General features: G+C 47.6%; 2 protein-coding genes across 3 annotated transcripts in view; one reads left to right on the forward strand and one right to left on the reverse strand.

Moving 5' to 3' along the window:
* TGFBR3 (transforming growth factor beta receptor 3) overlaps positions 1-12,149 on the reverse strand; it is a 210,524-nt gene extending 198,375 nt beyond the window's left edge. Inside the window, exon 1 of one of the 2 annotated variants that reach the window (XM_054721353.1) lies at positions 12,063-12,149. The gene's annotated coding sequence lies outside the window, so the exon portion shown is untranslated. Of the gene's footprint in view, positions 1-11,849; positions 11,916-12,062 lie in introns of those variants that run through there. The other variant, XM_008154716.3, reaches the window with a different exon arrangement.
* On the forward strand, positions 11,188-13,085 carry LOC129150320 (translation initiation factor IF-2-like). The gene is made up of 2 exons (XM_054721328.1): positions 11,188-12,400; positions 12,674-13,085. The coding sequence occupies exon 1, from the start codon at positions 11,188-11,190 to the stop codon at positions 12,304-12,306; it is 1,119 nt and encodes a 372-aa protein (XP_054577303.1). The 3' UTR covers positions 12,307-12,400; positions 12,674-13,085.
* Positions 13,086-14,132: the final 1,047 nt, after the last annotated feature.

Below are 14,132 nucleotides of genomic sequence, written 5' to 3' on the forward strand. Positions count from 1 at the left end.
TCTTTTCAAAGAAATTAGAACATCAAAGTAGAACTCGAAGGTCATCTGGCCTGGTGGTCTCCAGCCCATTCCTTAGAGCACAGCCCTGCGGCCACGCGGGAAGGTGCAGTGAGCCGCCCCGCAGATGGGCCCAGCGCCAGGGGAAGATGTCAGGGCCACAAGGGAAGTCGGCTCCTCTCCCTCAGTTCTTTCCTTTAATGCTGTGTTTACTTTTCATCTTTGCAGCCTCGTGGGTTAAAGGGCAAACCACAGGCAGAGAGAAACCACAGCAAGCCCGAGCCTGCAGGAGGTAAAATGGGAGTCTTCCCAAGCCACTCGGAAGGCTGGGGAGATGGGGAGAGCCCACGGTTGCTGCTTCAAGTCAGACCATTAAAGAGAGGCCAGTGTTCTAGTCTGACAGGCCTCGAATGTGGCTTTTCAAACATCAAGATTCTCCTTCTTCCAGACACACCTGATGGCTTTCCCTTTTTAATATCATAAGTGTACATTGAACTGTAAGAAATCCACAAAATCTTGCTTCTTCTTATTCATGTAGTCATCCAACAGATATTTATCAAGTGCCTGTTCAATGCCAAGACTGTTCTCGGTGTGGAGATTCAACAAGGAATAAAATATATAAAAATCCCTGCCCTCGTGGAGCTTACATTAGTCCAGGGAGACTATGAACAAGATATATAATCGTATATGAGACCGAAATAAATGCTAAGAAAACAAGTAAAGCAGAAAAACGAGGAAAGGACATATTTGAGGGTCTCTGGTTTGGTGTGTTTCTTTGTTTTGAGTAAGGACCTATCAGAAGTGAACTTGGTAGCTATTTAGGAGAAAAACACTTCAAGCAAAGAAAACAGCACATGCAAAGGCCCTGAGACAGAAAATGGCAAGCAGGCCATGGAGCAGAGTGAGTGAGCCGGAGGAGTGAGGTTAAAGAAGTAGCAAGCAAGGGAGTCAGGGGCTGGTTATGTATGACTTTACAGATCACCACAAGGATTTTGATTTTTATTCTGGGTAAGACAGGAATGGTAGAGTGTTTTAAGCAGAAGAATGACAGGATCTGGCTTAGGTTTTATCAGGGCCATTCTGGCCAATGGGTGGAGAATACTGCAGAAGGGCAGAGGGAAGCACTATTTCCCAGCCATGTGACCTTGGGCAGTCCACCTAACCTCTCTGTACCTGGTTCTTCTCATCTTTTGAGGGACTTAAAGAGGATATTTCTGAGCCCCACTCTACCCCTAAACTTTATGAGAGTGCATTGATTTCCTTTGTCTTTCCTGTGGTTATAACATCTATATATATATATATACAAAGCCAGCGACCAGAAAGCCATCATGACCAGCACAACAGGCTGCTATGATGCCCACTGCAGCCAGCGAACCGGCCCAATGGGGGGGTGGGGCCGGCCGGCCAACTTCCCACAGGGCCTTCTCCCCCGCCCCCCCGCCCACCACCCCGCTCACCAATCGGCCCGCCCCACCCCAATTGACCCGCATCCCCTCCCCCTGGCCGACCCCACCCCTGATCAACCCCCAACCCCAATAGGGGGCGGAGCCAGCTGGCCAACCTCCTGCAGCCCCTGCTCCCAGCTGGCCCCACCCGCAATGAGTCCCCACTACCCTGATCAGCCCGTGGCCAGCTCCACCCCTGATAGGCTCCCCCACTCTGATCAGGGGCAGGGCCAGCTGGCCAACCACCCATAGCCCCTCCCCCATGCCACTGGTCCCCTATCGGCCCCCCCACCCCACTTGGGGCGGGGCCAGCCGGCCCACTGCCCACAGCCCCTCCCCACGGCCAGCCCCACCCCCGATCAGCCCCCACAACCCCAACTGGGGTGGTGGGGCTGGCTGGCCAATCTCCCATGGCCCCTCCCCTGGCTGCTGACCCCCAATTGTCCCCCACATCCCAGTCGGGGGTGGGGCCTGCCGGCCAATTGCCCACAGCCCCTCCCCCCAGCCAGCCCGGCCCTGATTGGGCCCCAATCGGGGCGGGCCGACTGGCCAACCTCCCACCATCTCCTCCTTCCAACAGGCCCAGCCCCAATCCACCCTGATGGGGGCCAGGCCGTCCAGACCCCACCAGTGCATGAATTCATGCCTTGGGCCTCTAGTAATGACCATAAGCTTGCTCTTTCCCCAATGCTTCAACTGACTTGGAAGTGAGTTGAAGAATTCAATTTGACAACAAATATGCCAAGCCCATGCCACACACCCAGGATACAAAGATGGTGAGAATCTTGCTCTAGAGAAGTCCACAGTCTGGCAGAGGAGGAAAATTAGTTCTCACGAGGCTACAGATGTGCTGTAAGAGAAATTAAGGGGGGAAGCAACCAACCGCCTGCCAGGAGGAACCTTGTAAAGCGTCCTAGATGAGTAAACTGGGGGCCTCCAGAGGGAAGGGAAAGAAGGCGGTGCTAGAGGGGGGACAAGTATGAAAGAAGCAGGGCGTGAGCGCACAGGGCACGCTTTGGTAACCACAAGGAGTCTGGGATGGGCACAGTGAGGTTCACGGAGGAAGTGAAGGGAAAATGGCTGAAAAAGTAGGCTAACGCTGTGTTGTTAATAACTGGACATCCCATGCCAGGCATAATGGAACAGCAGAGCCTTTTAAAATGTAAGAGACAAAAACAGATCCGTGTTCTCCACCTCTAATGCGTTTATCAACCACAATAAATGCACACTTTGAGACAGAGATGCTCAAGCCAAGAAAACCAACTGGAAGACACCTGTGCAGGTGAGATGATGATTTGCAAATGGAGAAGAAAATGCCACCTGAGAGCTGATAAAGGTAAGACACCGTGGGGTTAGTGTGATCGGCCGGGAGAAGCAAGGAGGCAGAAAGGAGTTATTGGCATAGATGTGGCCATTGAGGCATGGAAATATGAGCAACTAAGTAACGAAGAAGGGAAGGGAAGGGGAAAACTGAACCTTGGAGAATGCCAACACCTGAGGATCAGGCACTGAAAAGGACACCTGAACAGAGATCAGGAAGGTAAGGGGGAACCAGGGGAGGTAGTTTCAGGGAAGCCAAGATAATAAAACATGGGGTAGGTAGGAGGATAAAGCCGCGAACGCAGCAGTGAGAGGGCAGGGAAGATGCTGACTTGAAACAAGCGCAGAATTTTGCACCTTGCATCTTTTCTAGCGCCCAGCCAGGGTGTAGCGGGTGCTAAACACCAGCAGCCCTGACAGATTAGTTGTTATCAAAGATTCTGTACCACCAGGAAAGTTTTATTCAACACTCTGAGGAGGTGTAAGGTGTGAGAAACAGAACTAAGATCTTCTGGGGGTGACGTCTCTTAGTTAACACCTGGGTCTCACGGGGCCACTAATCCTGAAACTAGCAGCAGGCTTTCAGAAAGGCCATTTGCTTCTGACAAGTGCTGAGGACAATGCATTCACCCACACACCATCCAGCTTACAGGCAGGCTTCTCACCTCTGTGTTCTTCTCACTCCAGCATCCCTAGTCTTTCTCCCCCAGCTGAACAATGCTAACCAGCAGGACTATATTTCTGCTCAACGCAGTGCAAAAAGTATAACAACAACAACAACAACAAACACACCACAGCACCAACTCCCTGGTGTGATACTGGGAGCCCATAACCTAGTACCATTCACTCAGGAAACAGCTTTACCAAAAATACCCATCAGTCCCAGAACACTGCGACCAAACCCCTTAGCGTCAGCAGAAACTGCCTAACTGCTCTTCTATTTGCGCTCCGAGAAACAAAAAGGAGACGAAGGAGGTGAGAGTGGTGTTAATTCCAAAATTACTCTTAATTTCCAATATAGAATGCTTGAGAAAAATTTGAAAGCCAACATAAAAACGAACAGATTTTTTTTTTAAGTGCATCAACGATCCTTTCTCCTATACCCTCTATAAAAAAGCAACCCAACCACCAAATGATCATTTTTCTTGGCCTAATTTCCCTATTTTTGTGATATATAATTGGAAACAGACTGCTTTTTCCTGGCTTCAGAGAACAGGATCTTTGGGGTTACAGGAGTTGCCAACTGCAGAACCTCAACCTTAGCAGAATTTCTTTTGCAAACCTCTTACCTATGTACATCACACATTTAAATCCCTTAGGTTTTCTTTTAAAATATATACTTTTTAAAAATTGATTTCAGAGAGGAAGGGAGAGGGAGAGAGAGGTAGAAACATCAATGATGCGAGAGAATCATGGATTGGCTGCCTCCTGCACAGCCCCTACTGGAGATCAAGCCTGCAACCCCGGCATGTGCCCTGACTGGCATGGAACTGTGACCTCTGGGTTCATAGGTCAACACTCAACCACTGAGCAACAAGGGTGAGGTAAATACCTTGGATTTTCAACAGAATACAATTAAACCCCTTATTATTATGCAAAAGTGATTTTTTTTCCTAACAAATTAGACACTCCCCTCCCTTTCCTAACCTCTCTGCCTAAGTAGAATCCTGCTTTGTGTTCAGTATCTTCCATTTAAATATTACCAAAAGCCCTACCCAGCACGGTATATAGTATTTGGGATACTTTCTGGAAGCATTTTTAAGAATTTAGCAGAACTGGTTCTACAGGAAACCTCCACGCTGAATGAAAGTAAAAACCTTGAATATCTTAAAAAGCAACCACTCTCATCATGAAATAACGATGTGAGTGCAGAAAACTGTGATTGCATCAAGCCATCCTTCCCCTGGCTCCTGGGTCAAAAGCATGATGCATGCAGTGGCTGTGCAGCGACTGTAACGATGAGTATGATGAACTCAAAACGGAGAGACAGGTGCGCCTCCACAGCGTGGGTCGTTAGCCAAAGTCATTTTTCATGATTCAGATGGTATACTGTGAACACTCGACAAGTAACAATCTCTACAGGGACACAAAAATAAGAAAAGTAAGAGGAATGCCTGCTTAGAAACACCGGCAAAAAGAGACCAGCAATAGTAAACATGCCCACTTAGAAGATCAGAAACTTCTCCCACACACACAGGGAAGACCTCGCACTACACGGATGCAAAATGTCTGCAATGAGTCGATGGTGCTTCCCCTCAACGTGGAGTTCCATTTGCACCAAGTCTATTGTAACCAAATGAGACATTGATTCTTTATGGATACTCAGGGTTTTGTGTTTGATTATGTTCTGTCTTAAAGAGGAAAACAAAACAGAAAAGAGATAACCCATAACAACACGGGGAATATCATATAAAAGTACTTAGGGTACCCACGTGAACACAGGGTTTGAGATTTGAATCTACGTATTTTACCTCAAATAATCTTCCACGTATGAAGAAAGGCCACATTCTGCTCCTGCAGTCACCATACAGTTAGTTAATTATGAAAGGAAATTGCAAATAGCCAGCAGTGTATTTTTGCATCCAATGACCAATTTCATACTGTCAGAGCATGTAAGTCACTAAAAATGCTAACCAAATTATACTCCCAAAAGGGAATCTTCTCCCACAGCAAATGGAATTAAGTAATCACCAAATTTCCATTAATAAAATGATATAGTACGAATTTAAAAAAAAAATAGAAATCCAACTTCTGCTATGCCCTCCACCAGGTGTCCTTACTATCAATGGCAGGTTGAGTCATCAAGCCTATACAACTACAGGCCATCTCCCAGGCAATCTGACCAACAACCAAGCTCAAGGACTAGTATTTGTAAACACTGTTTTCTAAAGGTCATTTTTTCAAGGACTAATCCACTTCAATGTGTTTTTACACATGGTCCATCTGCGATTCCACACACAAACCTGACCTTCAGTGCGAAGCAGGGAAATGAAGTATGCACCTGGAAGGACAGGCAGGCAGGCACATCTTCCTTCTTCACACAGCACCCAACTCTGACGCCCACCTTTCCCCAGCGCCCAGCGTCCAAGAGGTAGGGAGAGTATACGCTTCTGCATTACTATCCTTTTCCTTAAAGTAAAGACAGAGCTAATATTTTATTTTTTAAAATATATTTTATTGATTTTTTTTTTTTTTTTTTTACAGAGAGGAAGGGAGAGGGATAGAGAGTTAGAAACATCAATGAGAGAGAAACATTGATCAGCTGCCTCCTGCACACTCCCCTACTGGGGATGTGCCCGCAACCAAGGTACATGCCCTTGACCGGAATCGAACCTGGGACCCTTCAGTCCGCAGGCTGGTGCTCTATCCACTGAGCCAAACCGGTTAGGGCAGAGCTAACATTTTAGACTTTACTCTAAATGATTATTATGGCAGCCCTAGCTAGGTAGCTCAGTTGGTTGAAGAGTCGTCCCAATATGACAAGGTTGCAGGTTCAAACCCCGGTCAGGGCACATACAAGAAGCAACCAATGAATGCATAAATAAGTGGAACAACGAACAGACCTCTTTCTCTCTCTCTCTCTCTCTCAATAAATAAAATTTAAATTAAAAATAAATTATTATTTTGCAACAATTTAACATTAAATACCAAAATTGAACTTTGCCAGGCTCTACTATCTCTCAGTCTTCTCCCCAGACTTGAAGAAGCTTTCAGCACAAACACCAGATGGTAATCTACCTTAAGCAGGACATATCAGGATGACCTGGGCATGGTTCTGAGGCCCAAGTTTCAGATCTTTAGGAACAATCTCAATTTTAAATATGGCCTCCATCCCTTGTAGGTATGCCAGTAGTTGTCAGCCTATTAAGTCTTGATGTTTGGCATGGAAAACTGAAGAATTAAAAAAAAATTGAATAAAGTTGAAATGAGATTGGCCTCACACAAAATTTTTATGACTGTTGCATCAAACACTAACTATTGCCCACATCTTGGTTAAGAGTGAGAATCATTACTCTTTCCTAAGAGAAGAATGCTCGAAATCTGTGCTAAATCTGTGCAAGGGCTTTGCAAACAGAGAAAATAAAGCTCAATGTCAGTTAGCAACCAAGTGTGCTATTTCAAAGGATATAAAACCAAAAATCTAGAAATGGGCAGAGCCCAAGAAATGGACCCAGATCCTTCCCTGAAGGCCCTCCCAAGCTGTGTTGACTTGTGCTTGACTAGAATCCTAACAAATTGGCAATAGCTTGTGTGTCATGAAATGCTACAGAGACAATGCTATCATTCCAAGTGTTACCCTGCAGATGTGGAACCAGAGAGATCGCTGCCATGGATCTTGCTGCAGTAATATTCTTCCAAAGCCACAAACGCCCTCACTGAAATTATTAGAGGCTAACTGTTATTTGTGAAAGGCTAGCTTTTCATATAACCTAGATTCACGCTTTCGCTCCTAACTGTCCATGTTCCTAGAGGCAATACAATATTACTTTTACATTAAAGATCCCTAAAAACATTTACCTAACTTGAGTTATGCAATTTCAGAAAGTAGTTAACATTGTTTAAGTTTTAAAATTTCCAAAGAAGTTTAAAATATATGGAAAATGCTACAGCAGACAGACTGAAACAGCAATAATAACATTTTTAAAATAACTTAAGAGAGCCCTGGCCAGGTAGCTCGGTTGGTTAGAGCATTGTCCCACTACCCCAAGATTGTGGGTTCGATCCCCGACCAGAGCACATACAAGAAACAACTAATGAATGCACACATAAGTGGAACAACAAATTTATGTAAAAAAAAATAATAGCTTAAGAGGAAAAAAAATTCTCATTAATGAACCTGAGAATTACAATTAGTTTTTGCCCAAGAGCAATGAAAGAAGGCAAAAAAGTTTTTCAAAGTGGACTATCAAGAAGGGTAATTCAAAATTACCACAAAGCAAATTCATCCAGGAGAAATGTTACAGCGATGTTAATACTTACCAGTCATCCTCTAAATTCTAACTGTTCTGTCTGTTAAGCTTGAAATGTAAAGTCAGGCCCCTAGCCAATTTGGCTCAGTGCATAGAGCGTCGGCCTGTGGACTGAAGGGTCCCGGGTTCAATTTCGGTCAAGGACACGTACCTTGGTTGCAGGCTCCTCCCTGGCCTGAGCCCTGGTCGGGGCTCCTGCAAGAGGCAACCAATCGATGTGTTTTTCTCACATCGATATCTCCCTGTCTCTCCCTCTCCTCTCTCTTCCACTCTTTAAAAAAAAAAAAAAAGAAAAATCAATGGGAAAATATCCTCAGGTGAGGATTTAAAAAATGAAGAAGAAATGTAAAGTCAGAACTTACTACAGATTTCGAACCCAGGAAATCGGTCAACACTTAGTACTAAAGAAGTCAGAGTGCTCACCTTCTTAGTACTCAAAGGACATCAAGAGACCTTGGGCCAGGCTGGTGTGGCTTGGTCACCCACACAGGGGCTTCGGGCTCAATCTCCAGCAGTGAGTGTGCAGGAGGCAGCTGATCCATCACATCAATGTTTCTATCTCTCTGTCTCTCCCTTCCTCTCTCTGAAATCAATAAAAACTTTTTTTGAAAAGAGTCCTTTGGCTCTAGGCGCTTAGACACAGATTCTGTCCTTAAAAAAGCCAGCAGTCACCTGATTTTTACAAGATACAACCAAGTTTGCATGCAAAAGGGAAAGATTAATTCCTTTGAGCCTTAAAGAAGAATGGGACAATACTTTCCTTTAAACAAATCCATTTCCTGATCTATAAAGGCTTTTCACTACAATGGCACCCAGAAGCCTTAAGGCATCTTGGCCCCCTGCTATCAGAGGATTGAAAGAGGACAACTAATTTGCCAAACTCTAAGACCAGGAGCCATACGCCTATTAGGGAGCTGGGGTTTGATAAATGTTTGCTGAATCAGAGTAAACTGGATGAGAGCATGGAAGATTAAATTAAATCCTAAGTAAAATGCCACTCCAAAGTGTAAGTGCAATGCTGAGATTTAAAAAGAAGAAACTAAATCTGAAAGTTATTTTAAAATAAAATCCCCTTGATCCTAACTTGGTAAATGAAATAAAGTTAAGTCAATAGTACCTGATGCATAAGAAACAAGAAAGGGAACTGGCCTACAAAACTGCCAAGATCAGAAACCTTTTTTTGTACTTGTATGCATGCATATAAGCCTAACCAATGGACACAGACAACAGGAGGGTGAGGGCATGAGTGTGGGTGGGGGGGGGGGGGGGGGAGATGGGGGGTAATGGGGGAAAAAGGACACATATGTAACACCTTAATCAATAAAGAAATTTTAAAAAGAAAACTTTTTTTAAAGTCAGGTTGACTGTTTTTCCAAACATGTTACTTCTTTAATATGGTTTATATTATACTTACAGGTATGAATTTGTCTTTAGACACATCACACCTATACTAGACAAACATGACATTACTGAATATACTATACTAAAATATAAGCTTCTGAAAGCATTTCTATTACTAAAATATAAGTAATAGAAATGTACTCAAGATTACAATCCCTTATTGTCTTGCACTTGGAAAATGTTAATGAAAAATTATAATGATAGGATTTGGGGCGTACCAACCTCACTGAGAACAAATTCACTACATGCAGCTTTCTACAAAAGACAAATGAAGATCGTTACAAAAAGATTCACAATGGGTCTCTCTGGACTCCCAGTTCCCCTCAATAACTTCAAATATTATTCAAAATACACAAAACTACAATCACCTCTTAGGAAAACAAATGGAAAAAAATTACATATGTATTTAATATCTGTCCAGCCACCACAGAGTTGACACATATCCAACATATACATGCAGGCCTTGTCCCCAAGGTCATTCTCATTGTCATCGGTTGAAAATTAAACCCAGTTCTCCATTGTAAACTCAGAAAGCAATTTGGTTATTTTACTAGATAAATTCAAAACATTTTACACTTTTGACATGTATGCTTATTACCGTAAAAACTGGTTTACAGGCCTAACAGACATCAACAGTGTGTTATGCTCCCCCTGTTGGCTAATACTCAAAATAACAATGAATTCCCCAGGGGTTGCCTTTGAAGTGCTGGCGTTCAAAAGTTAAAAGTTGGTGACTTTTATATTTAAAAACATGAGCTGGATCAACAGTTGTTAAGCAGAGCTGCCATGTAACGGTCAGATTCCATCAAAACAGGAAAAATTAAAGCTGACAAATGAGAAAGACAAACTGAAGGGCAAAAAAAAAAAAATATGCTGAAGCCTTGAAACACTAAACAATGCAGAATTAAAGCCAACAGCAGAGAACACCAAGAAACAAGAGCAACATCCTTCCACTGACACAATGGCATGAAATCAATTTCATTTTAACAGCCCTGGAGGGGATAAGAATTATTTCCCTGCCTCTTGTGCCAACCCCAAGCTGTTTCCTAGGGAAGACCAGTAATGCTGACCAACAATGTCTGGAGGATGAATAAAAGAAATGAAGAATAAAGACCCATGTTCATTAACACAGGTCAGAGTTCTATATATAATTACTTGGAAGCCAGTTTCAAAGGAGCTGTGATTTGGCACCCCCATAAGTGTATCACCTAAATTAACCACAGGTGCCCTATGTGTGTTTCAGGGGGTATGTGTTCACCTCACATGGGAAGCCGGACGCTCTGCATACAACTCCGACTGTCCTTGCTGCTCTCTGCCGACTTGACTAAACTAACTCTGGAGTCAGAGCTGATAGAAGGTTGTGTAGGAGCTTGGGCAAGTCACTGACCTCTAGGGTCTTAATCTGCAAAAGGGAACGGTCAGTGTTCCTACCAAAGAGCTGGTGTGAAGGTGAAGTGCAACGGGGGTCGGAAAGGCGTCTAAGAGCGTCTGGCACAGAGTTTGGGCCCACTACACGGCAGCTATGATTGTTACTCAAAAGAAATCGCTCGTTTCACACCGAAGTAACTGCCTGCAGGCTAACGTACCATTTCAGAAAAATTAAAAGGTCTTGACATGTGCTTTGCTCCTCGTCGAGACTCCCATCCTCCCTAACCGCTCGCTTACTTCTCTTGGCGACGACGGAGTTCAGGAGATTCCCCGGGTCCCCTTCTCAGTCTGTCTGTCAGTCCCACCGTCCGTCCCCTCCCCGCCTCGATCGTCTCTGTCACCTCTGGGCTCAGGACAGGCAGCACTAACACAGCAACTCGGTGAGGCCAGCACGAGTCTGATTCCCCCCATCTCACAGCTAAGGGAGCGGAGCGATGCTCTCCTCTGAGCTTGTTTTGTAAACCCCACATCCACGAAGTTCTGCTCCGCTTCGGCAACTCACGCTTGACGAGCCGGTTCCCGGCACTGCGCGATCACGGAAAGGGGGCAAATGCCCTAATAAGAACAAGATTGCAAGCAGATCCTCCTAGCAAACAGCCCGAGATTTCCAGGCTCGTTCTAACCAAATGAGCGAGAAACGCCTTCGACCTAAACCGGGGAAGACAGCTAATGAGGTGCAGGGGGGAAGGGGGAGGGCACGTTCTCCGCTGCAGGGCTCCCGGCTGCAGGGCTCCCGGCTGCAGGGCTCCCGGCTGCAGGGCTCCGCGCCGCCCACAGCGCGCGCCTGCGGGTGCGGCCGGCGGGGAGCGCAGCGAGGTCCCTCCGGAGCCCGCGCCCCACGGCTGCAGCCTCTGCAGCGGCAGCTGAGCGCAGACCCACAGCAAACCTTCCCACCGGCGCTGTCACGCGCTCAGCGGGAAGTGGCCAGCGCGTCCCGCGGGAGGGAGTCCTCGGGAACCGCGGAGAAGCGGCGTGACGGCAGGCGTGGAGGAGAGGGCTGCCCTGCACCGCGCACCGCCCGAGCTCTGCCCACCCGGGGCGTCTGCTCCCCACGCACCGCCGGCCGCGGGTCCTGGCTCCTCGGCGCCCGACCAGGGCCACCCTGCCAAGCCCGGGGGTCCGGGCGGCCGGAGCGACGCCGGCCGTGGAGCAGGCACGGAGCCCGGAGCAGCGCCAACGGGCACGGCGCAGCCTGCAGAGCCCGCGGCCGGGGCGGTGCTGCCGGGCTAGCGGCGTGCCCGGGGGTCCCGGCGTGGGCTGCGGAGCCGCGGGCCGGGCCGGCACGTACCTCGGAGGCGGTGTGTCAAGCGGAGATCCACCCGCGGCAAGTTGGAGGAAAGTTCCCCCGCCCAGCGCTCGGCGGCGAGCTCCTGCAGCTGCTGCCGCGGCCAAACTACGCCATCCGGACCCGCCGGGACTTTCACCGCCTGCAGGGAGCTCCGGGGACCGCGCAGGGAAAGTGGCCGCGCACGACAGCCACCGACTTCCCTCCCTCACTCACTAGGAAGAGGAAAGCGCCGCTCGGCGTCCCCGAAACCCTCGATTACCCCCATCGGGCCGACCGGCGCACTCCCCAGCCTCACACACGCGGGCGGGGACGGGCAGGACGCCACAGCAATCAGCGCGCGGGGGGAAGGGCGCTCCTCCTCCGCCGGCCCCACCGAGGCTCCGGGCCGCAGAGAAACTCCTCCTCCCGCCGCCCGCCTCCTCTCTCCTCCCCCTTTTCCTCCCGGACTGATGGATGAGCACGGAGCGCTGCTCGAGCCTGCGTTTCCCTTCGGACCAAGGAGGGAGGAAGAGAAGGAACACGGGCGAGCAGCCGGGCTGCTGCGCGCCCAGGTTGGGGCGACGGGTGGGGGTCCCACTCCTCCAGGAAGATTGGGGTGGGAGGGCACAGCTACTCGGATGCGAGCTGCAGCGATCGCTCCCTCAAGCTGGGTCCCTCGAACTTTCCAGGGCTCTCTGGAGGAGTTGGGTTTTTATTTGGTTCCCTCCGTTTTGATGTAAACATTCCAAAACCTCCAGTAATTTGATCACACGCTTTGGCCCACTCCCTAGCCCGCGCCCCCTGCACACATTCATTGCGTCCCTGTTTGTTTTTCCCACCTCCAGTCCTGCTTGTTGCCTCAAGGTGCGCCCGTGGGATCCTGCCTCCCGGTCTCTGACAGCTGAGAGCGCGTTGCCCAGCCCGTGCCCAGGTCTCCAAATCAGTTAATACAATCCAGGAGCGAGGTCAGCGTAGCCGGTAGCGGACGCTGTCCTGAGGTTGGCGCGGTATAAACCGGCCTGCCTGCGGCACCTGTGCAGGGAACTGCCCTGCAGGAGTTGATGAATGCAGCTACCTGAACAGCGCTCGGATACACTTGTTTACACCCCGTTTTTCTTTTAAAAGATGCGCTTAAATCACAGGACACTGCCTTGCCCGAGTGGCTCAGTGGTTGAGTGACGACCTATGTACCAGGAGGTCACGGTTCGATTCCGGTCAGGGCACATGCTTCTATCTCTCTCTCCCTCTCTGAAATCAATAATAAAAAATTTAAAAAAAAAACATACGTGTGTGTGTGTGTGTGTGTGTGTGTGTGTGTGATCACAGGACACTGTTTTACGAAGAGGCCAGTGAAATTACCATGGCTGACAGGTTATAGAGAAAGGCTTCCAGTGCTGACTCTGACCTTAGGCTAGCTGTGGGACTTTGGACAAAGAGCGTAAACTCTCCAAGTCTCTTTTCTCTCTCCTTTGTAATAGGAGGAGGTTGGCTTAGGAGACCTCTTCCAGTTTTAAAGTGTTATGACCCAAACCTTTGATACGTTTGCAAGTGGAATGGGGAGGTATCCTATATTATTACCTATATTTTTATTTGGAAAGTTACTGGATTTTCCTACTTTGAGAGAAAAGGAGGTATGCCTCATCCTTTCTGTTTTGTCCCTACTCTTAGAGAATAACCCAAATGGAGAAACTTTTCGCCAAGGTCAAATCATCGTTGGCCACCTGGACTCGCTGCAGAAGCCTTCCCAACGAACCATTCGTTCCTTAGCGGTGTTTACTGAGCATCTACTGTGAGAGGCTTGAGCTAGGCCTTGGAGACACATGTAGGTAGGCATAACACCCTGAAGGAACCAACAGTCTAGGTGGAGTTGGCCTCAGCTTTGATATAATCTCTCCAAATTTAAGATGTTAGATTTCCCAAAGACTCAAATTACACACGGTATTCATGCCTCAAATTGCCGTTTTAGTTTCAAGTGCAGACATGAACACTTGAACTGGGTGTGAATATTGAATCCTACATTTAAATGTATCAATCATGTGAAGGCTTCCTAATTTCTAAATAGAATGGCAGAGTAGAAGAAGAGAGAGAATAACCAAGTCCTAGAAAATTCAGGAGTGTCCTGTCTTTAAAGGGTGATGGAGTGACTGTTCACAATGGGGCCAGGTTCTCAATGGTGTAACCATCAACATCTGCTGAACAGTTACGTCCTCTGTGCCGGGCAGAGTCCTAAACACTCTGTGCACATGAACAGATTTACTTCTCACAGCCCTACAAGGCTATCCACAAGCCTGCACATATACTGAG

This window comes from Eptesicus fuscus, chromosome 9, assembly GCF_027574615.1.
Source record: "Eptesicus fuscus isolate TK198812 chromosome 9, DD_ASM_mEF_20220401, whole genome shotgun sequence".
Taxonomy (NCBI): domain Eukaryota; kingdom Metazoa; phylum Chordata; class Mammalia; order Chiroptera; family Vespertilionidae; genus Eptesicus; species Eptesicus fuscus.

What these genes read in the sequence shown, in the direction of transcription:
- LOC129150320 (XM_054721328.1), top strand. Translation starts at nt 11,188, where the DNA reads ATGAGCGAGAAACGCCTTCGACCTAAACCGGGGAAGACAGCTAATGAG.